Source organism: Nicotiana tabacum, chromosome 20 (assembly GCF_000715075.1).
Source record: "Nicotiana tabacum cultivar K326 chromosome 20, ASM71507v2, whole genome shotgun sequence".
NCBI lineage: Eukaryota > Viridiplantae > Streptophyta > Magnoliopsida > Solanales > Solanaceae > Nicotiana > Nicotiana tabacum.
This window is the reverse complement of record NC_134099.1, coordinates 86877986-86900410: the sequence shown is the minus strand read 5'-3', so window position 1 is coordinate 86900410 and position 22425 is coordinate 86877986. Positions and strand designations below refer to the sequence as shown.

At 39.5% G+C, this 22425-nt stretch overlaps 1 protein-coding gene across 2 annotated transcripts; it reads right to left on the bottom strand.

Annotated features, from left to right (window-relative positions):
* Positions 1-292: 292 nt before the first annotated feature.
* On the bottom strand, positions 293-12807 carry LOC107761298 (uncharacterized). 2 transcript variants are annotated; one of them, XR_001642558.2, is made up of 3 exons: positions 2267-2568; positions 1063-1386; positions 293-524 (listed from the first exon to the last, which is right to left on the bottom strand). XR_001642558.2 is itself a non-coding variant. In XM_075241280.1 (3 exons), exons 1-3 carry the CDS (start codon positions 12067-12069, stop codon positions 441-443), a joined length of 549 nt encoding a protein of 182 aa, XP_075097381.1. In that variant the 5' UTR covers positions 12070-12807; the 3' UTR covers positions 293-440. The 2 variants fall into 2 exon arrangements, 1 of the variants encoding a protein (XP_075097381.1); XM_075241280.1 differs by lacking the exon at positions 2267-2568 and adding an exon at positions 11929-12807.
* Between the last annotated feature and the right edge of the window lie 9618 nt (positions 12808-22425).

Below are 22425 nucleotides of genomic sequence, written 5' to 3'. Positions count from 1 at the left end.
GCAAATAGCAGAGGTTTGTAGCCTCCGCAAATTACAATTTTAACATCCGCAATTTCATGCGCGAAAGTAGTTATGTATTTTTAAAATTTAATTATTTTTTGAGTGTGGGGGTTGTAAACCCCCGAAATTTCTTATGTGTACATCATAAGATCTGCTCAATTTCTCTTTGGGGGTTTTAATTTTAACCTCATCTATTTTTAAATATATTATAGAATTGATTTTTATCATCAATATGTCATACGTTTTCCCTAATATCAATTGAAATATTTATGCTTAAACCAAAATATTAAAATTAAGAAACATCAATATTTTATTAACCGTAAAAAATACTGTGACAGAGTAGTATCATATGTCATCAAGCTAAATTAGAACATAGTTAACCGTCTATATTAGTCAGCTATTACATTGTCCTAATACATCCACTTCAATTAAAATGAATCTCAATGGCTGTCACTGGGATTACAAGAGCCGGAAGATCTTCTTTCATCCGTGGGTGAAATGGGTACATTAACTGCATCACTTGGCTGCATCAAAAAGTAAAAAAAATACAACTATTAAGAGGATTTTCAGAAAACAAGTCATTGAGATAAAATATATGTTGAGTAACTAGGAATGGTTGTATTAGCAGTCATAACTGGTTGCCAAGAATTTTTTGGAGCTCTTAAAATACTCATTATAACATTGATAATAGAAAGAATAAATAGTTTTCTTGGTTCTTACTAAAAAGATTGAAAAAATACAAAGAATTTGAAACCCCAAATGCCTATGAAGGTGAAAACTTGGAAAGGGGAATGTGAAATTAGAGATTATGGTATAAACATATTGCAAACTGGGACTATACAACTAATGTCTGGATTAGTGAGCTACTTGGTTTCTCGTATATTCCTATTTTCCCTTCATCCCGGTTTCCTGCACCTACGACTATTCAACCAGCAAATTCTCTACTTTACAACTGTCCATTGCAGATGAAAACAGTGTGTGTGAATGTGAATGTGTTCGGATAAAACACGAGACAAAATAAAATTGCACAATATACCAAAAATAAAAGAACTTAGCATTTACCGTTGTAGGAGTAGAAGCAAAGATCCCGGCAAATTGTTCTGGTATTGACCCTTCTTTCATTATCATGTATTCTTTGAGAGTATTCATCAATTGATTGTACTTCTCTTGGCATCCAGAAGAAGAACATCCAACATTATTACTCACAATTCTAATATTACCAGGACGAATATTTGTCTTTCTAAAAGTATTGCTTGGAGTAGCTCCTAATCCCAAATATCTTACCCTTCCAGGATGCTCTTTGCCTAGCACCTTACCAACAACATCATTTGGAGAAATTTCAAACTCATCCACTGTACTTTCACTCAATGCTAGCTCAATTTTGACCTAAATACAATACACATCAAAAAAATCTATTAACTAGAATTAACAATTGCCTGTAAAAATTAATCCAAACCAATACAAATAACATGTATTGAACCAACTGGAGGAAAAATATAATAGATGTGGAGTGCCAAAAACTCATGGATGGGGTGGCCAACTCAATGTAAATAGATTCAAGACAACTTATCCAATAACAAGTTTTAAGTCACATAAATCTTTCAAGGTAATAAAAAAAAAGGCAAACACAAAAGAACAGCAATGTCTTAAGAGCCAAAAAGACTGAGGTAAACCAAAATTGAATTATCTACACTAGATATTACCATCTTGTTAGCACTAAGTTTTATTGTAACAACAACAGTGTCGCCTACAACAACAATCTCATAACCAAGAAAGAGAGCCCATAACATGAAATGTTGGCACAGTTTTAGTGGACAAAATTCAAAAATGAGCAAAAGAACCTCTTAAATCAGGTATGTATCATACGATTAACTAAAAAATGCATCATCCAAAATCAAAAGCAGCAAAACAAATATTAAAAAGCAGAAAAAGTACGATTCTAAATATGCAAATAGCTAGAAGTAAAAACAAAAACAGAACTCTTTTCAGACTTAAGAATAAAAAACTTATCAACCCCAAAATGCATGTTCAGTAATTGCTCTAAAGAGAGGGAGAGAAAGAGAACAAATTTTGTCTTGGAGAGGGAGTGGGGGAATGTGATATTAAGAAACTAAACCAATTCATCATCAAAAACCTTTGCCTTTGCACATTTTAATTTTGTTGAAATTAGGGTTTTAATCTCAATCGCCAAAAAAGAGAGAACAAAAATTGCACCTGTTTGAACTCGCAACAGAGAACACGATAGAGATGAGAACAAAAATTGTACCTGTTTGCACCTCTTTGTTCAGCATAGAGAAGTTAAAGTGCCCAGGTTTTGTTATCCCCAAATTCAAAATAACTTTTGGATTTGAAGCTTTTAAGGTTCTAAATGGACTTGGTCTCACTGAGATGGATTAATGAAGAAGAAGCAGTGAAAAAGAATAAGCGGTCTCACAGAGTATTTTGTTGTTGTTGAGGCGAAAGTTTCTAGGGCAAAAAAATTTGGGGAAAAAATGGAGGCAGTGTAAAATAAATTACCCACTATTATTTTAGGGATGCGGAGGTTTTAGACCCCCGTAAATTGTATAATTTTCTGGGCATTAATATATTGCCACAAAATTATGCAAATTGTGGAGGTTACTTGTACCCTCCGCAAATAAACCTCTGCAATTTATCCGTTTTTTGTAATGGGAAATCCTTGGATTCAAATCTTTGGTAAATGCTTCAGCTGCCCATTCTTTGGTACGGCCGGTAGTAGCATCCTTTCCTTCTGAAATTTGGTCACGAACTCCCGCAGCAATTCGGACTCTCCTAGTGCAATCCTTAATATATCGGCCTCTCGGGCCTGTGATAAAAAAGAGTCCGCGAGCATCTCGAAGGAATCTATTGAGTGCTCGGGTAAAAGTGAATACCATGTCAGGGCCCCTTTCGTGAGGGTCTCCCCGAATTTCTTGAATAAGAATGACTCAATCTAGTGCGGAGCTAAGTCGTTTCCCTTTACCGCCATTATATAGGTGGTGATGTCCTCCCGAGGATCTAAAGTCCCATCATATTTTGGAACGTCTGGCATCTTAAACTGCTTCAGGATCAACTTTGGTGCCATGCTTGGTTTGAACGGCAACTGTGTGTATTTCTTTGAATTTGATCCTTTCAGTCTTGACGGTGCACCCTGGATTTGGTCCACTCGGGCGTTTAATTCTCTTATAAACCACATGAGTTCGGTTTTTAAGCGATCATTCTAATTGTTATTACCGGATCCGCTATCGTTCCCTCTGGCCTTGTCGCCTCTCGGGGTATTATTATCAATCATCCATGTTGTTTGGTTTGTGGGAGAACCGAGAGGAACTAGGCCTCGTCCATTTGCATTGTTGGAAGCACCCGACAATGCCCGCCTCAACTCCTTCATGACTAATCGTGTCGCGAGAGATTGCCCATAATAGCCATTTGTTTCTCCCTCAGGGTTCTTACTATTTCCGCGACATGCTCCATTTCAGCATCATCAAGAGTTGCCTCCCGAACATTTCGTAGATATTGCCCGCCATGGACCTGTGTGGCCTCATCCCTCTCATTGAGGGTATTAGTGATCGAGTCTTCGTGTTGAGGTTAATTTCCTTGGGCCTCAACTTTGTGTGCGATGTTGACATCGTTATCTGCCATATTTTTATGATTTCTTACTTAAAAACAAAGAATCAACAGGTTAGTAACAGATGCAAGGACCAACTCAATTATGCAACTATCTAAGCCCCACGGTGGGTGCCAAACTATTTACCCGTAAAATGGTACGGTTGAATTTATACATGATTTATAGACAAGAGAATCGATTTGATCCTAAAATGATAAATAAATTAAATAAGAAATCAAGAGTTAGCATTGAAATCAAGATAAGACAGCAGATGACTTGGTTCTGGGAGCAGAGCTTTTGTAGACAGTAATAACAATATTAATAAGCAAGAAATAAAATTTTATTGAGCTTATGAACAGTATATAGCATGAGTTTGTTAGAAAATTTATCTCCTTACAATGGCTGTTGAACTCACTATTTATAGTTACACCTAGGGAACAAGGTCCTAAGATCAAGCCCCTCTTAAATTATAATTATGGGAGCCATTGAAAAATGTGTAACAACAGGCTATGAATGTTATATTCCTTGTAACAGATTATGTACTTAATGCTATAGACTTACCGGGTGGCAGGCATTTTTTGTCTTTATGAGCAACATTCCCTTTGGGGACAACTGAGATTGTTGCCCCTGGAATTGATTTCCACCCATCTCGCTTTCCATCTGTCTCTGGTTCCATGTGTCGCTCTGTTATGCGAGTATTTAATATCAACATATTTTACCCTATACATCTCTAACATCTTATCATAAGTACAAGCACTGAAGTGTAGGCACAATAGCAGATGTTCCAAATGAGAAGCTCAAGCAATAGCACTATGTGCATTAGTGCATACAATTCATCTACTAAAGAACCATATTTGGATCTTGTAGATTATATGTTTACCCGCAAAATGGTGCTATTAAATTTGTTCCTTAGTTTATAGACAAGCGAATTGATTTCATCCAAAAAATGATAAAAGATAAGATTAATATTAAGATTAGCGATTGAAATTGAAGAAGATAACGAGCCTTGCTCTGAACATAGTGTCTTCGAGAGCAAAAGTGAAAATAACGATGAAGTGCAAATAAAGTTGTTATATCGAGAGAGAAAAGTAGGAAAATAAAGAGTTTGTATGTAGAAAGTTTCATGTCCTTACATTGGCTGCTGAGCCTGCTAATTATACCTTTACCTAGAGAAACAAGATCCTAGGATCAAGCTCCTGTTAAATGATAATAAAAGAGTCGTTGATGAACGCGTAACAACATGCCATAAATGCAAATATTCTCTGCAACGGTCTCTCATTTAATCTTAGTGAATATTTCTTCATTGAATGCTATCCGATGTCAAACCATTGACCTTCTCCCGTCGACTAAACTCCCTTTGGGATTTACCCGATATTAATTACATTTGTTGTATCCGGTATTGGTTGTTCCCTGATTGCGCTTTTCCTGTATTCGATTCCACGGGTCATATTACCATTCGACCATCCATTATAAACCAATTATACCCCATACAGATAGGCCCCGTACTTTCGGTGACATATCTTAGTGTTACCGAAAAGTTGGTAAATATTCCTTTTTTGGTGGGATAGTTCCTGAACAGCCTTTAACACTTGAAAGGATGCTCATCTTCTTACATTTAATACCCTGAACAGGTGTTGCCCCATGATTCAATAAATATTTTCTCTGATTTTTTAGGTAATCATTACCACGATTTTCGTCGTCTATACTTCCCTGCTACTCAACATTTTTACTTCTTCACTTTTAAAACTCTCACAAGTCTTTCTTCTTCTCTGTATTTGCTTAGAAACCTTTCACAACCTTCAATTTTCTCAACAATAAATTTACTATCCTTTTGTTACCACGGCTTCTTACACTGCTCTCTTCGCAAACACTGGTCTTCTCTTCGGGAGAGGCCAGAAAGAAAACAAGGACAAGGAGGTCGATGCCGATTCTAAAGTTCCCACTGTTAGCACCATCACACCACATCATCTCAGCACCATGAGCAACTTTCAAGAGAAGGCTCCTTCTGCATCTTCACAGACTTGGCCAGTTAGTAGGTATCCTTCCTCCATTCGCCCTTCTAGTATTCCAACTATGAAGGAGGACTGCAACTACCCCAATCTTGAAATCCTCGCTCCGGATATGATAGAGCGTGTTATCTTCTCCAAGGAATGGTTTATGTATGCATATACATATCCCTTTACCTTGGGTCCATTCTCCTTATGGTCGAGTGAAGGGCTCGATCCAATAATTTTGGTGTTTTACCACCGATATCAGGTCTGATTAGAAAAAGTAGGCATCTATATGACGGACGGTGGCCTGATTTCTCCAACTATGCATGGAGACCGAAAAACCCTAACCCTTGCACACATAATAAACATTTACTCTCCTAAAACTTTTCATGGGGGATTAATAAACTATAGCAAGCATGACCACCCCGCTCTCCTCATCAGCATAGACGATGACAATGATCGTGGATGGATGGTACGATTCATCATCATTGCTACCGCGGGCATCATCCCAGCCAAAACTCTAAGTTTTCACGAGTCGTGGAATCGCTTTCGTAAGTTTTCGGCCATTCACTTCCTTCCTTAGTGAAAAGATTGTTTCCGTTGTTGCTGAGTTTCTTATTTCTTTTGTTTCAGCTACCCGACGGAAACTACCACGGGTTCAAGGCTTGAACCAGTAGGTTCAGAAAATTTTGGAAATTACGACACCAGAATCCCGCGGGTGGAAAAAAATGTCCCCCAAATACAGGTGGAAGGCCAAGCACCATGGTAAGTCAAAACACCATTTCTTTTACCCTTGTTCGAACATAAGTAATCTTCATGAGCAAACTACTAACTCTATTTTTGGCCCAATACAGGACTTTTGAGGGTCTCTGTCATCTACCCCGAGGTCGATGCCTTAGTTGATCCCGAGGAGGCCAGGAGGGTTTTGGAAAATGCCCTTGCCTGGATTAGAGCTCGCGGATATGCTCGAGCTACTAGTGAGGGTGCCTCCTCTCGAGTCCCCAGCCCTAAGGCAAGAAACCGAAAAGAAGATGCTCCTCCTCGACTGGGACTCAAGAGAAAAAGGCAAAGAAAACACTATCCGAGCCGGCCACAGTGGTCCTTGTTAATGAAGGGGCAGCCAGTGATGAAGAGGCTACCCTTCAAATGAGAAAAGAATCTTTGTCAGCTCAACCAGATGTTCAACCGGGAAAGCTTCAAAGCCCAACATTTGAGGAAACCTAGGTGCTTTGGGGTGAGATGAACTTGGTCAAGAATGCCTATGCTCTATTCCCGGACCCATTGCTGTCTCCGGTCCAAGGAATTCTGACCCTAGGCCTCTTCTGCCCCCACCCATTGAGATAATATCAACCAGCACTGCTCCTGTCACAGCAACTTCTCATCCTTCCACACCAACAACTTCATGTCCATCAACACCAGCTGCTCCTTCAATACCAGCACCAATTGCATCACCTCCACTGGCAATATATGATCGAGAAAGGGATGTTTCTCCTTCTCAGTCTCCCATCCATGAAAACTTGGGGCACAATTATTCAACCCCTTCCCTGGATGCTCGAGGGAGGAGAAGTGCCACTCTTTTGGTTTCGAAAGAGTGTTATCTTTTATCCAAGCCAGTAAAGCTTTCGAATTATCTGAAGCCGCTAGCTTCGGAGAAGGATTGGAAGAAAATGTGCTCCCTTTCTGGAAAGTGTCTGATAAACAATGCTATGCATGGTACATCACAGGTATCATACTAGTTTCGCATATCTTCTTTTCTACTTACATGTTGTAATGGTAATCCAAACTTCACCTTTCTCTTTACAGACCAACTTTCTTGCTTCCGAAGGCCTGCAAAGGTTGATCCTTGATAAGCGAGGACTTGCTTTCGAGCGATATCAACTCTTAGCTGATAAGAACTAGCTTGTTGCTCGCCTCCCGATGCTGTAAGCAAAAGCTGCTCAAATGGATGAGCTTGAAGCTCGGTTACAACAAACCAAACAAGATAGTGTCACACCCCGAGCCTGGGGCGAAACTGGCACCCGGTGCCTCACTTATCATTGCGTACCACTTGCAACTAAGAGACTCTGAACATGTAATGTCATACTTTGGTCATGGACCACATTACAAGATAATATGCGAAGCAAAACATTAAACTGAATAGAGACTGATGCTGACTAAATATCAACATAAAGCTGGGTCGGCAAGGCCGTTATAACTACTATAACTGACAAACCAGCAAAATATACGTACAGGGCCTACAAGCCCAACATATTGCACTAACTGACAGGATATGTCTACAAGCCTATACTGATGGATGTACTATGATCGGAACAGGGCCCCGACCTACCCCCATAACCTATCTACATATATACACAAGATTTACACAAAACTTCTAGACTCGGTAACTCCGAAGGACGGGGAGCTTACCGATAAAGCTGAACTCGGGCAACACCTACTAAGGAGGTCTACCTGTCTGTCTGTCTGAACTTGCACGTATGAAATGCAGCGCCCCCAGAAAGGGACGTCAATACGAAATAATATACCGAGTATGTAAGGAAATATACTGAAAGCTAAAACTGAACTGATAATATAATAACTGAAAGCAACTAGGAGTCAAAGATGATCTGGAGACATACATACCTGCTGATACCGACTCAACTTTCTCAATATAGAAAATAAAATAGATGTCCAGCCCTATAAGTCTCGGAACATGTAACTGCTCCGCAGTAGTAGGCTCACTCATAGGTGCTCGGCCATACTAGGCTCTGTATCTCGGCCATGCTTGGCTCGCTCATAGGCGCTCGTCAGCAGTAGGCTCGGTATATAACTTACCATCTGATTAGAGGTTGCCCAATAGGGGCCTGCCGATCGATTATAGCTCGATGGTAATGAAAATACTGTAATACTGTATATATAGGCTCTCTACACTCTTGACTGGAAGAAAGAAAATACTCAATTGAATATGAAGTCCCGATACGAAGACTAATGTAACTTACAAGACTAGGAAAATATATGTAACTTCTAGGATAAGAATTTGTTTTATGCATCGTTATCAAACTCGTGTAATTACAAGATCATGCCAAAATGAAAGAAAGGCTTAGACTTAACACAGCTGGAGTAGGGAAAAATCCGTATGATATTCTTGGAAAAGGTTGCACCGTAAACCTTTAGAACCGCAAAATTTATGTTGCTAAGGTTCTAATAATTCTCGTTGGATTTTTGTGTAGGAATTGGTTGAAGAATCACGTTGCTAATGTAGTATTTGGAATCTGAATGAAGTGTTTTGAGAATGAAATTTGTTGAAAACTTATAAGAATTGCTAGTGTTCTCACTTCTGATTGTAGTGTTTTTGTAGGAATGTGTAGGAAGTTGGTAAGGATTCACGTTGCTAATGTGTAAAACTTCACATCTGATAATGGTATGGATTGTATTGAAAGTCTTGAAATTGAGGTGTCTTATAATTAGTGCATTAGGTTGCCACCTAATAAGAAATGACTAAGAGTCATTTGCTTGAGAAGTGGCTTGCTGCCACGTGGGGGTGGGGGTGGATTTTTAATCTTTATTTAACTTATTAGTTAATTAGGTAATGTCCCGTTGCTCGGTAATTAACTAGTTACCCGCATAATTAAGAATTGTCTCAAATTACTTAGAATTCTACTCATTTTTAATATACTTTATACATCATACTATCACGATTATATGGTACCTTGTATGGTACTAGTCCATAAACATCGGGTATTATAGCTCGGATCATATTTTATTCCAAATCGACAACCTTCAACGAAACTCATTTTCCTTGATTCGTGTACCCTTTATGGCACTTACTTATCGCTTGTTATAAATAGCACAAATAGGCTAACCTCAATATAATCCCATCCCCGAGTCTATGTCAATTAACTAAAGACGAAACTTTAACGTGCGAAAAACGTGAGATGTAATACCCCTCCCCCCTAGAAACATTCGTCCTCAAATGTTTACTCTTAGATACCTTGGAAAAATTTTGCGAGAGTCTCCTCCGTACACTAGACTAAAACCACCCTGCACGCAACCAGAAAACATACTATACCTGCTACACTTGGCCTCACACAGCTGTCTATTATAAATTCGGAAAGTCAAATATAAGAGCTTACCTGAGGACCTACTAGACTGAATAGGGTTGTGCTGAGGTATCCCATCTCGAGCCATATCTTCAGTTTGAAATAGGTGGGGGTATTTAGACTTCATTTCTTCCTTCGCTTCCCACGTCATGTCTTCCACATTCTTGCTTCTCCATAAGACCTTAACGGAGGCCACCTCCTTATTCCGAAGCTTGCGGATTTGTCGGTCTAGGATGGCAACCGAAATTTCCTTATATGACAAGTCCTCTGTAATCTGTACATCATCCGTGGGCACCACTCGGGTAGTATCGCCAATGCACTTCCGTAATATAGATACGTGAAAAACCGGATGGACAGACTCCAATTCCAAGGGCAATTCTAACTCAAAAGCTACTTGGCCCACCCTCTGAATGATCCTATATGGCCCAATATACAGTGGGCTAAGTTTGCCTTTCTTCCCAAACTTCATCTCACCCTTCATAGGTGACACCTTTAAGAATACCCAGTCATTAACCTCGAACTCTAAATCTCATCGCAGCACGTCAGAATATGACTTCTTACGACTCTGAGCTATCAACGGTCGCTCCCGGATAAGCTTTACTTTTGTATGGCCTGCTGAACCAGGTCCAGCCCATATAACCCAGATTCTCCAACATCAAACCACCATATAGGAGATCTGCACTTACGCCCATACAAAACCTCGTACGGAGCCATCTGAATACTGGAATGGTAACTGTTATTATATGCAAACTCGATAAGAGATAGATGTTCATCCAAACTTCTTTTAAAATCCAATATACATGCTCGTAACATATACTCGAGCGTCTGAATTGTGCGCTCGGCTTGTCCATCAGTATGTGGATGAAAAGTTGTACTGAGATTCACCTGAGTCCCTAGACCTTTCTGAAATGACCTCCAAAAATGCGTTGTAAACTAGGCCCCACGGTCAGATATAATAGATATTGGTACTCCTTGTAGTCGCACTATCTCCTTAATATATAATTTTGCATAATCTCCTGCTGTATAAATAGGAAATGTACTGATTTTGTGAGCCTGTCGACTATCACCCATATGGAATCGAACTTACGATGGGAACGAGGTAAACTCATGATAAAGTCCATGTTTATCGCCTCCCATTTCCATGTCGGGAATGTCACACCTTCTTTTTCCGAGGGGGATAGGGAATTTTTCGAATTAAAGTGACATTAATCGAAATGGGATTATTTAATCAGAGTCGCCACTTGGAATAATTTATGGTGTCCAAGTCACCAGTTTATTTTAAATCCCAAATCGAGGAAATTGACTCTTATTTATGGTCTGCAAACATAGAAGACCGGGTAAGGAATTTTGTTAACCCGGGAAAAGGTGTGAGGCACTCCCGAGTTCCGTGATTTTAGCACGGTCGCTGAACTATTAATAATTGGCGTAATTATCTGATTTATGAAATATTCAAAACCTATGTGCATTTTATTCATTTTAACCGCTTTTAACATTTATTGAATTTGTTTGGACAAGTCGCGATGTCGCGCACTCGTTTATTTTTGTACATATTGCGAATCACGTCACAGGGAATCGTACCCACGATCTACAATATATTTATTTTATTATTGTTTGAAGTTAGGGTCGAGTCACGTGAAATCCACACTCGAAGTGGAGATTACGTGTCATGACTATGCCACGGGAACCGTACCCATAGCTACGATAATTTACAATATTAAACATGCCTAAAACAAGCTACGATATTAAATTATTCTACCTAAACTATCTTTGAGATTTCTTGTAAGGCCATGAATTATGGAAAAGATGGTGAGAGAGGGATTATGGTTATCGCTAATTTGCCTACTTGCCAGCTTGTATATTCGGCCTAAGTACGTCACATTCGATATCTTTTTGTTACAAAAGTAACGTGACCCAGTTCCCTTGTTTTAGACCAAATGTTAATGGTCAAATAAGACGACAAAGATAAGAGTGCCTTAAGGCCCAAAACTTCATCATTTTTACATTATACTCATATGTCCAAAACTAACACAATTATCATCTAGCTACTAATAAACAGAATTAAACAAAACCCACTTCCAACTTTACAAAATCATTTATTTGCCAAATGCTTCTCATATTTCCCAAACCAAAATTGTAGTAATTTAAAGTCAGCAAATACATAAGTGAACTAATCTAACATATAACAGACACATAAGTGATCAAATTGAATAATATCATGACATTTAATTAATTATTACATTGTCTAAACTGAGCTACATACCTCAACAGCAAGAAACAAACCTTGCAGGACCAAATAAAGGCTAAGAACAGCCACAAATTCGGTTACAAATGAAGCGAAACAGTAGCAAACAAACAACGATCCGTTCGAAACCCACGCCGACACCGGAAATCTTGAACCCATCTCAAAAAATCGACTGAACTTGGGTGTCTTTACACAGTTGAAACGAACCTCTGTTCGTCGGCAAACATGATGCGATGGCTACTATTTTTGGGGTGGTTTGGTGCTGCGTTTCAGCTAGTTTTGGGTGGTTATTTCAGGTGGAGTTTAGGGACTGATTTTTACACTTATTTTTGAAGTTATTTTGATGGGTTTTGAGCTGATTTTGATGAAATTGAAGCTCTTTTCGCTGGTTTTCATGGCTGTTCGGAACTCGTTAATGGACTGTTTTTGTGCAGATTTTTGGGGCTATTTTTTAGGCTCCTTTTGGACTGCTTTTCGGCTGGTTATTGGCTCTATTTGAGGGCTGTTTTGTAGCCTTTTTGGGCTGGGTTTAAGGAGTGATTTCAGCTGATTTTTTTGGGTGCTTACGGGTGTTTTCGGGCTGAACTTTGGCTGAAAGGTTCCTTTGACGTGAGAAAATAGAGGTGCTTTCATGGCTGAAATTGTTGTCTATTTAGCTGTGTTTCATGGTGTTTGAAAACTGAGATCTAGAGGAAAATGGATAAGGTGTTTGATCGCTGATTTTGGGGGTGAGTGTTAATGGAGGTTTGATGCGTTTTTTGCTTGGAGAAGAAAGAGGTTCCGTTTTTTTTTTTATTCTTTCTGATCTTCCCCTTTTCCTCTCCCGCCAGATCTATCCCTCTTCTTTTGTGTATGTCAAGTAGCAATTAGCTTAGGTCAAATGGGGAGCGGATATGGGCTCAGATTTGGTCCAATTTGGGTCATGACTTGGATATTCGGACAAAGCGATACTTTAGGAGAACTAGTCCAAATTAAAACTTTTTTTTTTGTGATTTTGTTTTTATTTTATTGATTAATAGATGAAAATAAAAGTACTACTCCTAAACTTGAATAGCAAGATAAAATACTAATTGCTCAAAATTTATTTATCAAACTAATATATTTTTTGAAAAACATTTTCTTTATTTGTAAATGAAAATAAAGCTTATATTAAAATGTGACTCTTTTTTAATTGTTTTCAATTTTCTTAAGTAAAATATATAAAAGGAAAAATAAGAGCTAAAATATGTAGATTAAACTTAAAATATATTTACATACTAAAATGTGATGAAAAACTCAAATATAGTAAAACAATTAGGTGCTCATATGGATCTCTATAGTTTGCATTAGCCTTCCGGGCTTCTGGTGCTCTATTTTCACCTGCTGGCAACTGGACAGTGAGCGACATTCAGCAATGTTCTCATTCATATCGTTCCACCAGTACACATCCTTGTTGTCATGATACATCTTCATTGACCCAGGGTGAATGGAGTACCACAAATAATGTGCCTCTGACATAATCTTGTCTTGTAGCTCTGCTACGTCTGGAACACACAAACGACCCCTGTATTTGACAACCCCATCTCCCTTGAGCTCTAACAACGTCTTCTTCTACTGCGGAACTCGCTCTCTCAACTTGACCAACTCTGGGTCCTCGTATTGCCTCTCCTTTACTTCAGCTATGAGAGATGATTTTGCAATATTTTGGAGTACAACTCCACCATTGCCAGAGTCTACTAACTGAAACCCCAAACAAGACAATTGATGAATCTCTCTAGTTAATTGTCTTTTTTGGTCTCTACATGTGCTAAGCTACCCATAGATCGGCGACTTAAGGTGTCTGCTACAACATTAGCTTTCCATGAATAGTAAAGAATGTTAATATCGTAATCTTTCAATAACTCAAGCCATCGCCTCTGTCGCAAATTCAACTCTTCTTGCTTGAAGATATATTACATGCTTTTATGATCTGTGAATACATCAACATGAACACCATATAAATAATGTCGTCATATTTTAAGTGCATAGATAACCACAACTAATTCGAAGTCGTGGGTCAGATAATTCCGCTCATGCTTCCTTTACTACCTTGAAGCATATGTAATTACTTTTCCATATTGCATCAGGACACATCCTAACCCGACACCCGAGGCATAGTAATACATGGCATAACCATCTGGGCCCTCTGGAAGTGCTAGAACTGGCGCTGAGGTCAACCTGGTCTTAAGCTCCGGGAAACTTTGTTCACATGCCTCTGTCCACTGAAACTTAGTTGCTTTCTGCATCAACTTCGTTAATGGTGCTGAAAGAGAAGAAAAACCCTCTACTAACCTCCGGTAGTATCTTCTAAGCCTAGAAAACTATGAATCTCTACCGGAGTGGTAGGTCTAGGCCAGGATTTCACAGCCTCAATCTTCTGAGTGTCTACATTTATACCTCTATCGGATACAATGTTCCTCAAGAATGCTACAGACTTCAACTAGAACTCACATTTATAAAACTTAGCTTACAATTTTTTATCATGGAAGGTTTGGAGTACCGCTCGCAAGTGGTCCACATTCTCATCCTCTGAATGTGAATAAACCATAATATCATCAATAAAGAGTATCATGAACAGATCTAAATATGGCCGGAATAGGCTATTCATCAAGTCTATAAATATGGCAAGTGCATTCGTCAACCCGAAGGACATGACAAGGAACTCAAAGTGGCCATATCGGGTCCTAAAGGCTGTCTTGGGAATATCTTTCTCCCGAACTCTGACTTGGTGGTACCCCGGCTTCAAATCTATCTTTGAAAAGCGTCTAGCTCCCTGCAACTGATCAAACAAGTCATCTATCCTTGGAAATGGATACTTATTCTTAATAGTTACCTTGTTTAGTTTCCTAAAATCGATACACATCCTCAACGAGTCGTCTTTCTTCCGTACAAACAGTACCGGTGGCCCCCAAGGTGAATTACTAGGTCTGATGAAACCTTTCTCCAGCAAATCTTTTAACTGCTCCTTTAACTCCTTCAATTCGGAAGGTGTCATTCTATATGGAGGGATGGATATTGGTTGTGTTCCCGGAAGCAAATCGATGCCAAAATCAATCTCTCGCTTTGGAGGAATACCTGGAAGTTCATCTGGAAATACATCTGCGTACTCTTTTACTACTGGAATAAACTGAAGTGTAGGTATCTCAGCATCTACATCTCTAACTCGCACAATATGATAGATGCACCCTTTTGCGATCATTTTCCTCGCCTTCAGATAAGAAATAAACCTACCTCTGGGTGTTGCTGTATTACCTACCCATTCAAGGACTGACACACCCAGAAAATAAAATATGTTTATCTTTGCTCGACAATCAACTGTGGCATAGCAAGCTGCTAACCAGTTCATGACCATGATAGCATCAAAATCCAACATCTCTATCTCAACTAGGTCGGTTGAGGTCTGACGACCACAAACAAACACCGTACAACCTCAGTAAACCCGTCTAGCAATAATCGATTCTCCGACCGGTGTAGATACTGCAAAAGGATCACTTAGTATTTTAGGCACTATACCAAACTTCCCTGCGACAAATGGGGTAATACATGATAAAGTAGATCCTGGGTCTATCAAGGCATAAGCATCGTGAGAGCAAATGGTCAACATATCTGTCACAACATCTGGTGAGGATTCCTAGTCCTGCCGACCCGCTAACGCATAGCTACGATTCTAGTTACCACCTGAACTGGAACCTCTACCTCTGCCTCGACCTTTACCAGCTGAAGATTGAGATTCGCTCCCTGAAGGACGCACGAACATAGATGATCATATTGCTGAATTCGCTGGTTGTGCCATAACCCAGAATCTCTATTTAGGCAATCTCATATCATATGCCCCGAACGTCCATATGTATAACAAGCATTAGAACTGGCTCGGCATTGGCCCAAGTGTCCTCTACCGCATATGGCACACCGCGGCAGAAATGGCCATGTCTGCCCCGAACCTTACTGTCGCTGCAAACTTGACACTTGAGAGCTTTCACCTGGTCCTGACTGAGTATAACAGTCATACCCGTAACCCTATAACTGAGGCGGCAGAGGTCTAGGTGGCCATTCGAAGTACTGGGGCTTTTAACTACCCTGAGACTGCTCCTGAGACCTGGCAAATATCATCCTTTTACGTTGCTCTAACTCGGTCCTCTCCATACCCTACTGCTGACACCTACCCCTTTCTATATTCTAGGCGAATGCATGAATCCGAGAGATATCCATACTATCCTACAACGTAGCGATGGCACATACCTCGGTCAACTCTGGGGCCAACCCTGCTATAAACCTGTGGATCCTGTCCCGCATAGTAGCACTATGGATGGTGCATATCTGGCAAATGAGTCAAAATAGAGACTATACTCTCGAACACTCATATTGCCCTGCTTGAGGGCTAGAAATTGATCGACTCGAGCCTGTCGGATCTCCTGCGGTAAGTACTGGTCAAGGAAGGCATCTGAAAAATTCTCCCAAATAGATGGAGGTGCATCACGTCCCTTGGACCTTTCCCACCCCTCGTACCAAAGGATGGCTATATATCAAAGTTGAAGAGCTGCTAGCTCAACTGCCTGTTTCTCCGTGCCATGCATAACCCGAAAGATCCTGTGAAGCTGATCTATGAAATCATGCGGGTCCTCCCTCTAATCTATCCTTGTGAAATCTGGGGGACTCAAAGCAATAAACTCTCGGACCCTTGAACTCCCAGACCCCTCAGAAGGTCCTGTACTAGCGGATGCCCTAGCCTATTGCTGGGTAGCTACCTAATGTGTCAACAAATGCACCGCACTCCTCAAGTCCTGATCTTACGGAATTGGAGGGGAACTAGACGTGTGGTTTCCCTAGGAATCTCCTCAGGTGACGGAGGAGTCGGTAATGGTTGGGTAGGGGTATCTCCCTAGGTCTTATATTGGGCCCCATCTACTAGGGGTACACTGCTAGTCCCCTCACCTACAGTTATTTCTCTCCTCTGGCTAGCTGTAGTCTTTCTAGTTACCGTCATTTGTGCATGCAAATGCCAACACATAAGTTTAACTCAAATTTCCTATAACTCAGTTCTACAACACGATTTAGATTTAAAAGAAGGGTAACCAACTCCTAAATGCCTTGTAGTCCCCTGCTTATATAATGTGGTGCGCCACACATCTATAAATAAGAACCTACTAGACATGGCCTGTAGACTCCCCAGGACAGAACTGCTCTGATACCACTTTTGTCATGCCCCGAGCCTGGGGCGAGACTGGCACCCGGTGTCTCACCTATCCTTGCGTACCACTTGCGACTAAGATACTCTGAACATGTAATGTCATACTTTGGTCATGGGCCACATTACAAGATAATGTGCAAAGCAAAACATAAAACTGAATAGAGATTGACGCTGACAAAATGTCAACATAAAGCTGAGCCGGCAAGGCCGTCATAACTACTATAAATGACAGGCCAACAAAATATACGTACACGTCCTACAAGCCTAACATACTGCACTAACTGACAGGATATGTCTACAAGCCTCTACTGATGTATGTACTGTGATCGGAATAGGGACCCGACCTACCTATAACCTATCTACATATATACACAAGATGTACACAAAACTTCTAGACTGGGCAACTCCGAAGGACGGGGAGCTTACCGATAAAGCTGAACTCGGGCAACACCTACTAAGGAGGTCTACCCGTTTGTCTATCTGAACCTGCACGCATGAAATGCAGCGCCCCCAAAAAGGGACGTCAGTACGAAATAATGTACCGAGTATGTAAGGAAATATACTAAAAGCTGAAACTGAACTAATAATATAATAACTGAAAGCAATTGGGGGCCAAAGATAATCTGAAGATATGCTCACCTGCTGATACTGACTCTATTATCTCAATATAGTGAGTGAAATAGTTGTCCGATCTTATAAGGCTCGGTATATATATATATGCTCTGCCATAGTAGGCTCGTTCCTAGGCGTTCGGCCATACTAGGCTCTATATCTCGGCCATGCTGGGCTCGCTCATATGCGTTCGGCTATAGTAGGCTTGGTATATAACTTACCATCTGATCAGAGGTTGCCCAATATGGGGCCTGCCCATCGACTATAGCTTGATGGTAATGAAAATACTGTAATAATACATATAAATTCTCTCTACTCTCTTGACTGGAAAATGAAAATACTTAATCGAATATGAAGTCCCGATATAGAGAATATTGTAACTTACAAGACTAGGAAAATATACGTAAATTCCGGGATAAGAATTTTTCTTTATGCCTCATAATCAAACTCGTGTAATTACGAGATCATGCCAAAATTAAAGAAGGGCTTAGCCTTAACACACCCGAAGTAGGAAAAAATCCGTATGATGTTCTTAGAAAAGGTTGCACCGTACTACTGTAGAACCGCAAAATTTTACGTTGTTAAGGTTCTAATAATTCTCGTTGGATTTTTTATGTAGGAATTGGTTGAAGAATCACGTTGCTAATATAGTATTTATAATCTGATTGAAGTATTTTGGGAATGAAATTTGTTGAAACTTTATACGAATTGCTAATGTTCTCACTTCTAATTGTAGTGTTTTTGTAGGAATGTGTAGGAAGTTAATAAGGATTCACGTTGCTAATGTGTAAAACTTCACATCTGATTATGGTATGGTTTGTATTGAAAGTCTTGAAACTGAGGTGTCTTGTAATTAGTGTATTAAGTTGCCACCTAATAAGAAATGACTAAGAGTCATTTGCTTTAAAAGTGGCTTGCTGCCACGTGACGGTTGGGGGGGGGGGATTTTTAATCTTTATCTAACTTATTAGTTAATTAGATAATGTCCCGTTACCTGGTAATTAACCTATTACCCGCATAATTAAGAATGTCTCAAATTATTTAAAATTGTACTCATTTTTTAATATACTTTATACATTATACTATCACTGTCATATAGTACCTTTTATGGTACTAGTCCATAAATATCGAGTATTATAGCTCGGATCGTATTTTATCCCAAATCGACAACCTTAAACGAAACTCATTTTCTTTAATTCGTGTATCTTTTATCCTTCATGGCACTTACTTATCGCTTGTTATAAATAGCATATATATGCTAACCTCACGATAATCTCATCCTCGAGTCTATGTCAATTAACTAAAGATGAAACTTTAACGTACGAGAAACGCAAGATGTAACAGATAGAATGGCCAACAACCAAGAAGCCACTCAATTACATGAAAATCTTCAAGAAACTAAGGCTAAGTTGGCTGAGCTTCATGATTCTTTAATCACTGTTGCCGAGCGTGAGTCTACCTTCGAGGAGCAAATTAATAAATTGAAGATCGAATTATGCTCCTAAACCAAGGAGGCCTATACTGCCAAGGAGAAGAGGGCCAAAATGGAAGAGAGGTTTAAGAGAGTCATGGAGCAAAATCGGATCCACTTAACTACAACTATTGAGCTTGACTCTCGCCTCAATGTCATGAGATCTAAAAGGGACAGTCTTCAGGCTGATATTAATAAACTCTGAGCTCAAATCCAGTATCAAGAAGATTTCCTTGTCTTTAAGAAAACCTATGCTATATATCATATAAAGAGGAAGACATTGGAGGAGGCCAAAGTAGGCATCGCCAACATAGAAAATTGTATTGACCAGGCCCGAGGAATGGAGTTGTTTGCTCGTGAAAATCTTCCTACCCAGCCCGTTGCGACTGACTCCTTGAGTACTAGTTCTGACTACTTGTAACCGAAATGGAGACTGAAGAAGATAAAGGTCACGAACGGGTAGTGAATCCGCCTTCCTCTACCGGGTGAAACGTAGATCCGTCTCTCCCTTCGGGTTCTGGCGGCAATGATGTATAACTTTTTTTTGTACTTTGTAAATATACCAAACCATTCATCGAGTTTGGCACTTGATAAATAAATAATTTTTTGCTTAAGGGTTGTGCAAGAATATTCTTTTTATATTTAGTTAATTAAAGCTTTAGGTATGTTTTCATCCGATGGCTTTTGATTCTGGCATAAACTCTTCCAGAATCTACCCTTTACTATGAAGGTTTCATAAGAGAGTACCCTTATGTTTACAGTGCTCTTGAAGAGGACGTCTCGTCTTCATTCTAGCACATGTATTTGAAATTTTTGTTAACTTTCAAACGATAAAATTAACTCATCATTTGAACAAGAAATAAGATAAAAATAAAAGGACTTTGTTTTATTCTCTCTATTTTTAAAAGTACATAGGCATTCGTTTTTTTAAATAAATAAAGTTGCCAATACATGTGGACAACTTGTACAACTTATTTCTATGGGGCTGATCATACAGTCTCCGGCCCTCATGAGACATCTAGCAATCCCCAATTTTCGTGGCATTCTTGGTGTCGTATCATATACCATAATCTCCCCCAGTGCTCGAATGTGAAGCATGCGAATTCAAACACTGGAAGTCATGTACCCACATTGCTTCTTCACCGATGAAAATAACTTGTGATTAGTTAAATAATCTTTGTTAATCACGGAAGACAAGGCTTTCCATCGAGTCAAAGATTATTTAACCATCCACATAGTTGTTTACCATCGATATGAAAAGTTTAACTGACTTGATATTTAAAGGTCATTCCTTTTCCGATGACGGGAAAAATTTAAGGGTTATGAAAAGCCCTTACCGCTCCCTTCATAGTATGTTTTTCATTGATGCCTCGTTAAAAACCTTGCTAGAAAACCCGATTAGGACAAAAATTGGTCAAAGGGAAAAATAATGTAGCACATACTTTCTGTATTGGTAGGATCCATCAGCAATAATACCTTTTGAGGTGGGTCAAGTTCCAATTGCTAGGTAATTTAACTCCATCTTGGTTTTTCAACTCATACGACCCTTTGTCGGTGATAGCTGAAACCCGGTAAGGGCCTTCCCATGTCTTCCCGGTATTGACTTCCCGAGTGCTTTGAGTCATCTTTCTCAAAATTAAGTCTCTTACCTTGAAGTAACGGAGATTGGCCCTACAATTATTATATCTTTCTAACCTTTGCTTTTGAGCCATCATCCATACGTACGCCAAGTCCCTATGTTCGTCGAGCAAGTCCAGCCACACCAGTAGCGCCTCATTATTTGGTTCTTCGTTTGTTCTTGAAAACCTTAAAGTCTGCTCCCCCACTTCCACCAGTATCAGAGCTTTTGCACCATACGCGAGAGAGAAAGGTGTTTCTCTCGTGCTCGACTTTGCCATTATCTGGTATGCCCGTAGCACAACCGGTAGCTCATCGGGCCATTTGCCCTTAGCATCATCTAACTTATTTTTAAAGTTCTAAATAATTACCTTGTTGGTTGATTCCGCCTATTCGTTAGCACTTGGAGTGTACAATGAAGAGGTAATTCTCTTGATTTTCAATCCTCCTAAAAATTTTGCGACTTTTGAACATATGAACTACAGCCCGTTGTCACAAGAAATGTCCTTTGGTATTCCAAATCAGTAGATTGTGTGGTCCCATATGAAGTCAACCACTTTGTGTTCACCGATCGTTTGGTAAGGACCTGCTTCAATCTATTTAGTGAAGTAGCGAGTTAAAACTAAAAGAAATCTTACCTTTCCGGGACCCGGTAGTAGAGGACTAACTATATCCATCCCCTATTTCATGAATGGCCACGGAGACAACACCAAAAACATATGTTCTATTGGTTGGTGCACCAATTGTGCATGACATTGACATTTGTCACACTTCTGAATGAATGCCTTTGCGTCCTGTTCCATCTAGGGGTGTGCATTCGATTTATCGATTCGATTTTGACCATTATCGATAATTACTTATCGATTATCTATTTGTACATATGCTTATTGTTATCGTTTCAATAAGGTTTCGATTTCGATTTATCGATTTTTTGGACTTATCGATTCGGTTATCGATTACACCAATAAATCATTTTCGGGATTCCGCGGAAAGTATATCGCTATAAACACGCCTAACTAATATGGACAAAAAGAAGCTAAAATAAGACGAACACTGTTTATAACATAAAAATTATGTCAGCAAGCATGGGTAGAGGAAATAATAGGGTTAGGGACTTAGGATAAAGGAAAGGGTATTATGGAATAAGGATATATTTGTCTTTTTAGTATAACTGGCACATTGAGCTGCCCATCAACTTTCTTACCAAGTTTAGAAATAACTAACACTTCCCTATCAAACGCTGTTGTATTTAATGTAACGCCATCACCAACCCCACCAAAGTCCGTTAAGTTAAATGCCATTGGACGGAGCTTAGGCATCTGCCTTACCGGAAAATCCCGCCGAAAAAATAAGAGTCTGGTAGTAACATACCTTTGCCAATATAAAATAGAAAATATAAAGACGATCCAAAGAGCAATGAAAAGGGTTTTTTGGTTGGAGAATAGTGGAGGGATCCATCGACGTGGATGGTGGAATTGAGTCCACCGCCATGTAGACGATGGTGTTAGAGTCTCCACCATTAGTGTAATAAATTGAATGTCAAGTTGGAAATGGGAGTAATGTTGTGCATGAAAATATAGTAGCAAAAACAATAATTCAAACTGAAATA

Excerpts from the sequence above, each read along its gene's own strand:
- LOC107761298 (XM_075241280.1), bottom strand. The coding sequence starts at position 12,069 with ATGGGTTCAAGATTTCCGGTGTCGGCGTGGGTTTCGAACGGATCGTTG. Across the intron at positions 1,387-11,928 it reads GTTTGTTTCTTGCTGTTGAG|GTCAAAATTGAGCTAGCATT; the intron begins GTATGTAGCTCA and ends TATTGTATTTAG. Across the intron at positions 525-1,062 it reads TTGCTTCTACTCCTACAACG|CCAAGTGATGCAGTTAATGT; the intron begins GTAAATGCTAAG and ends TTTTTGATGCAG.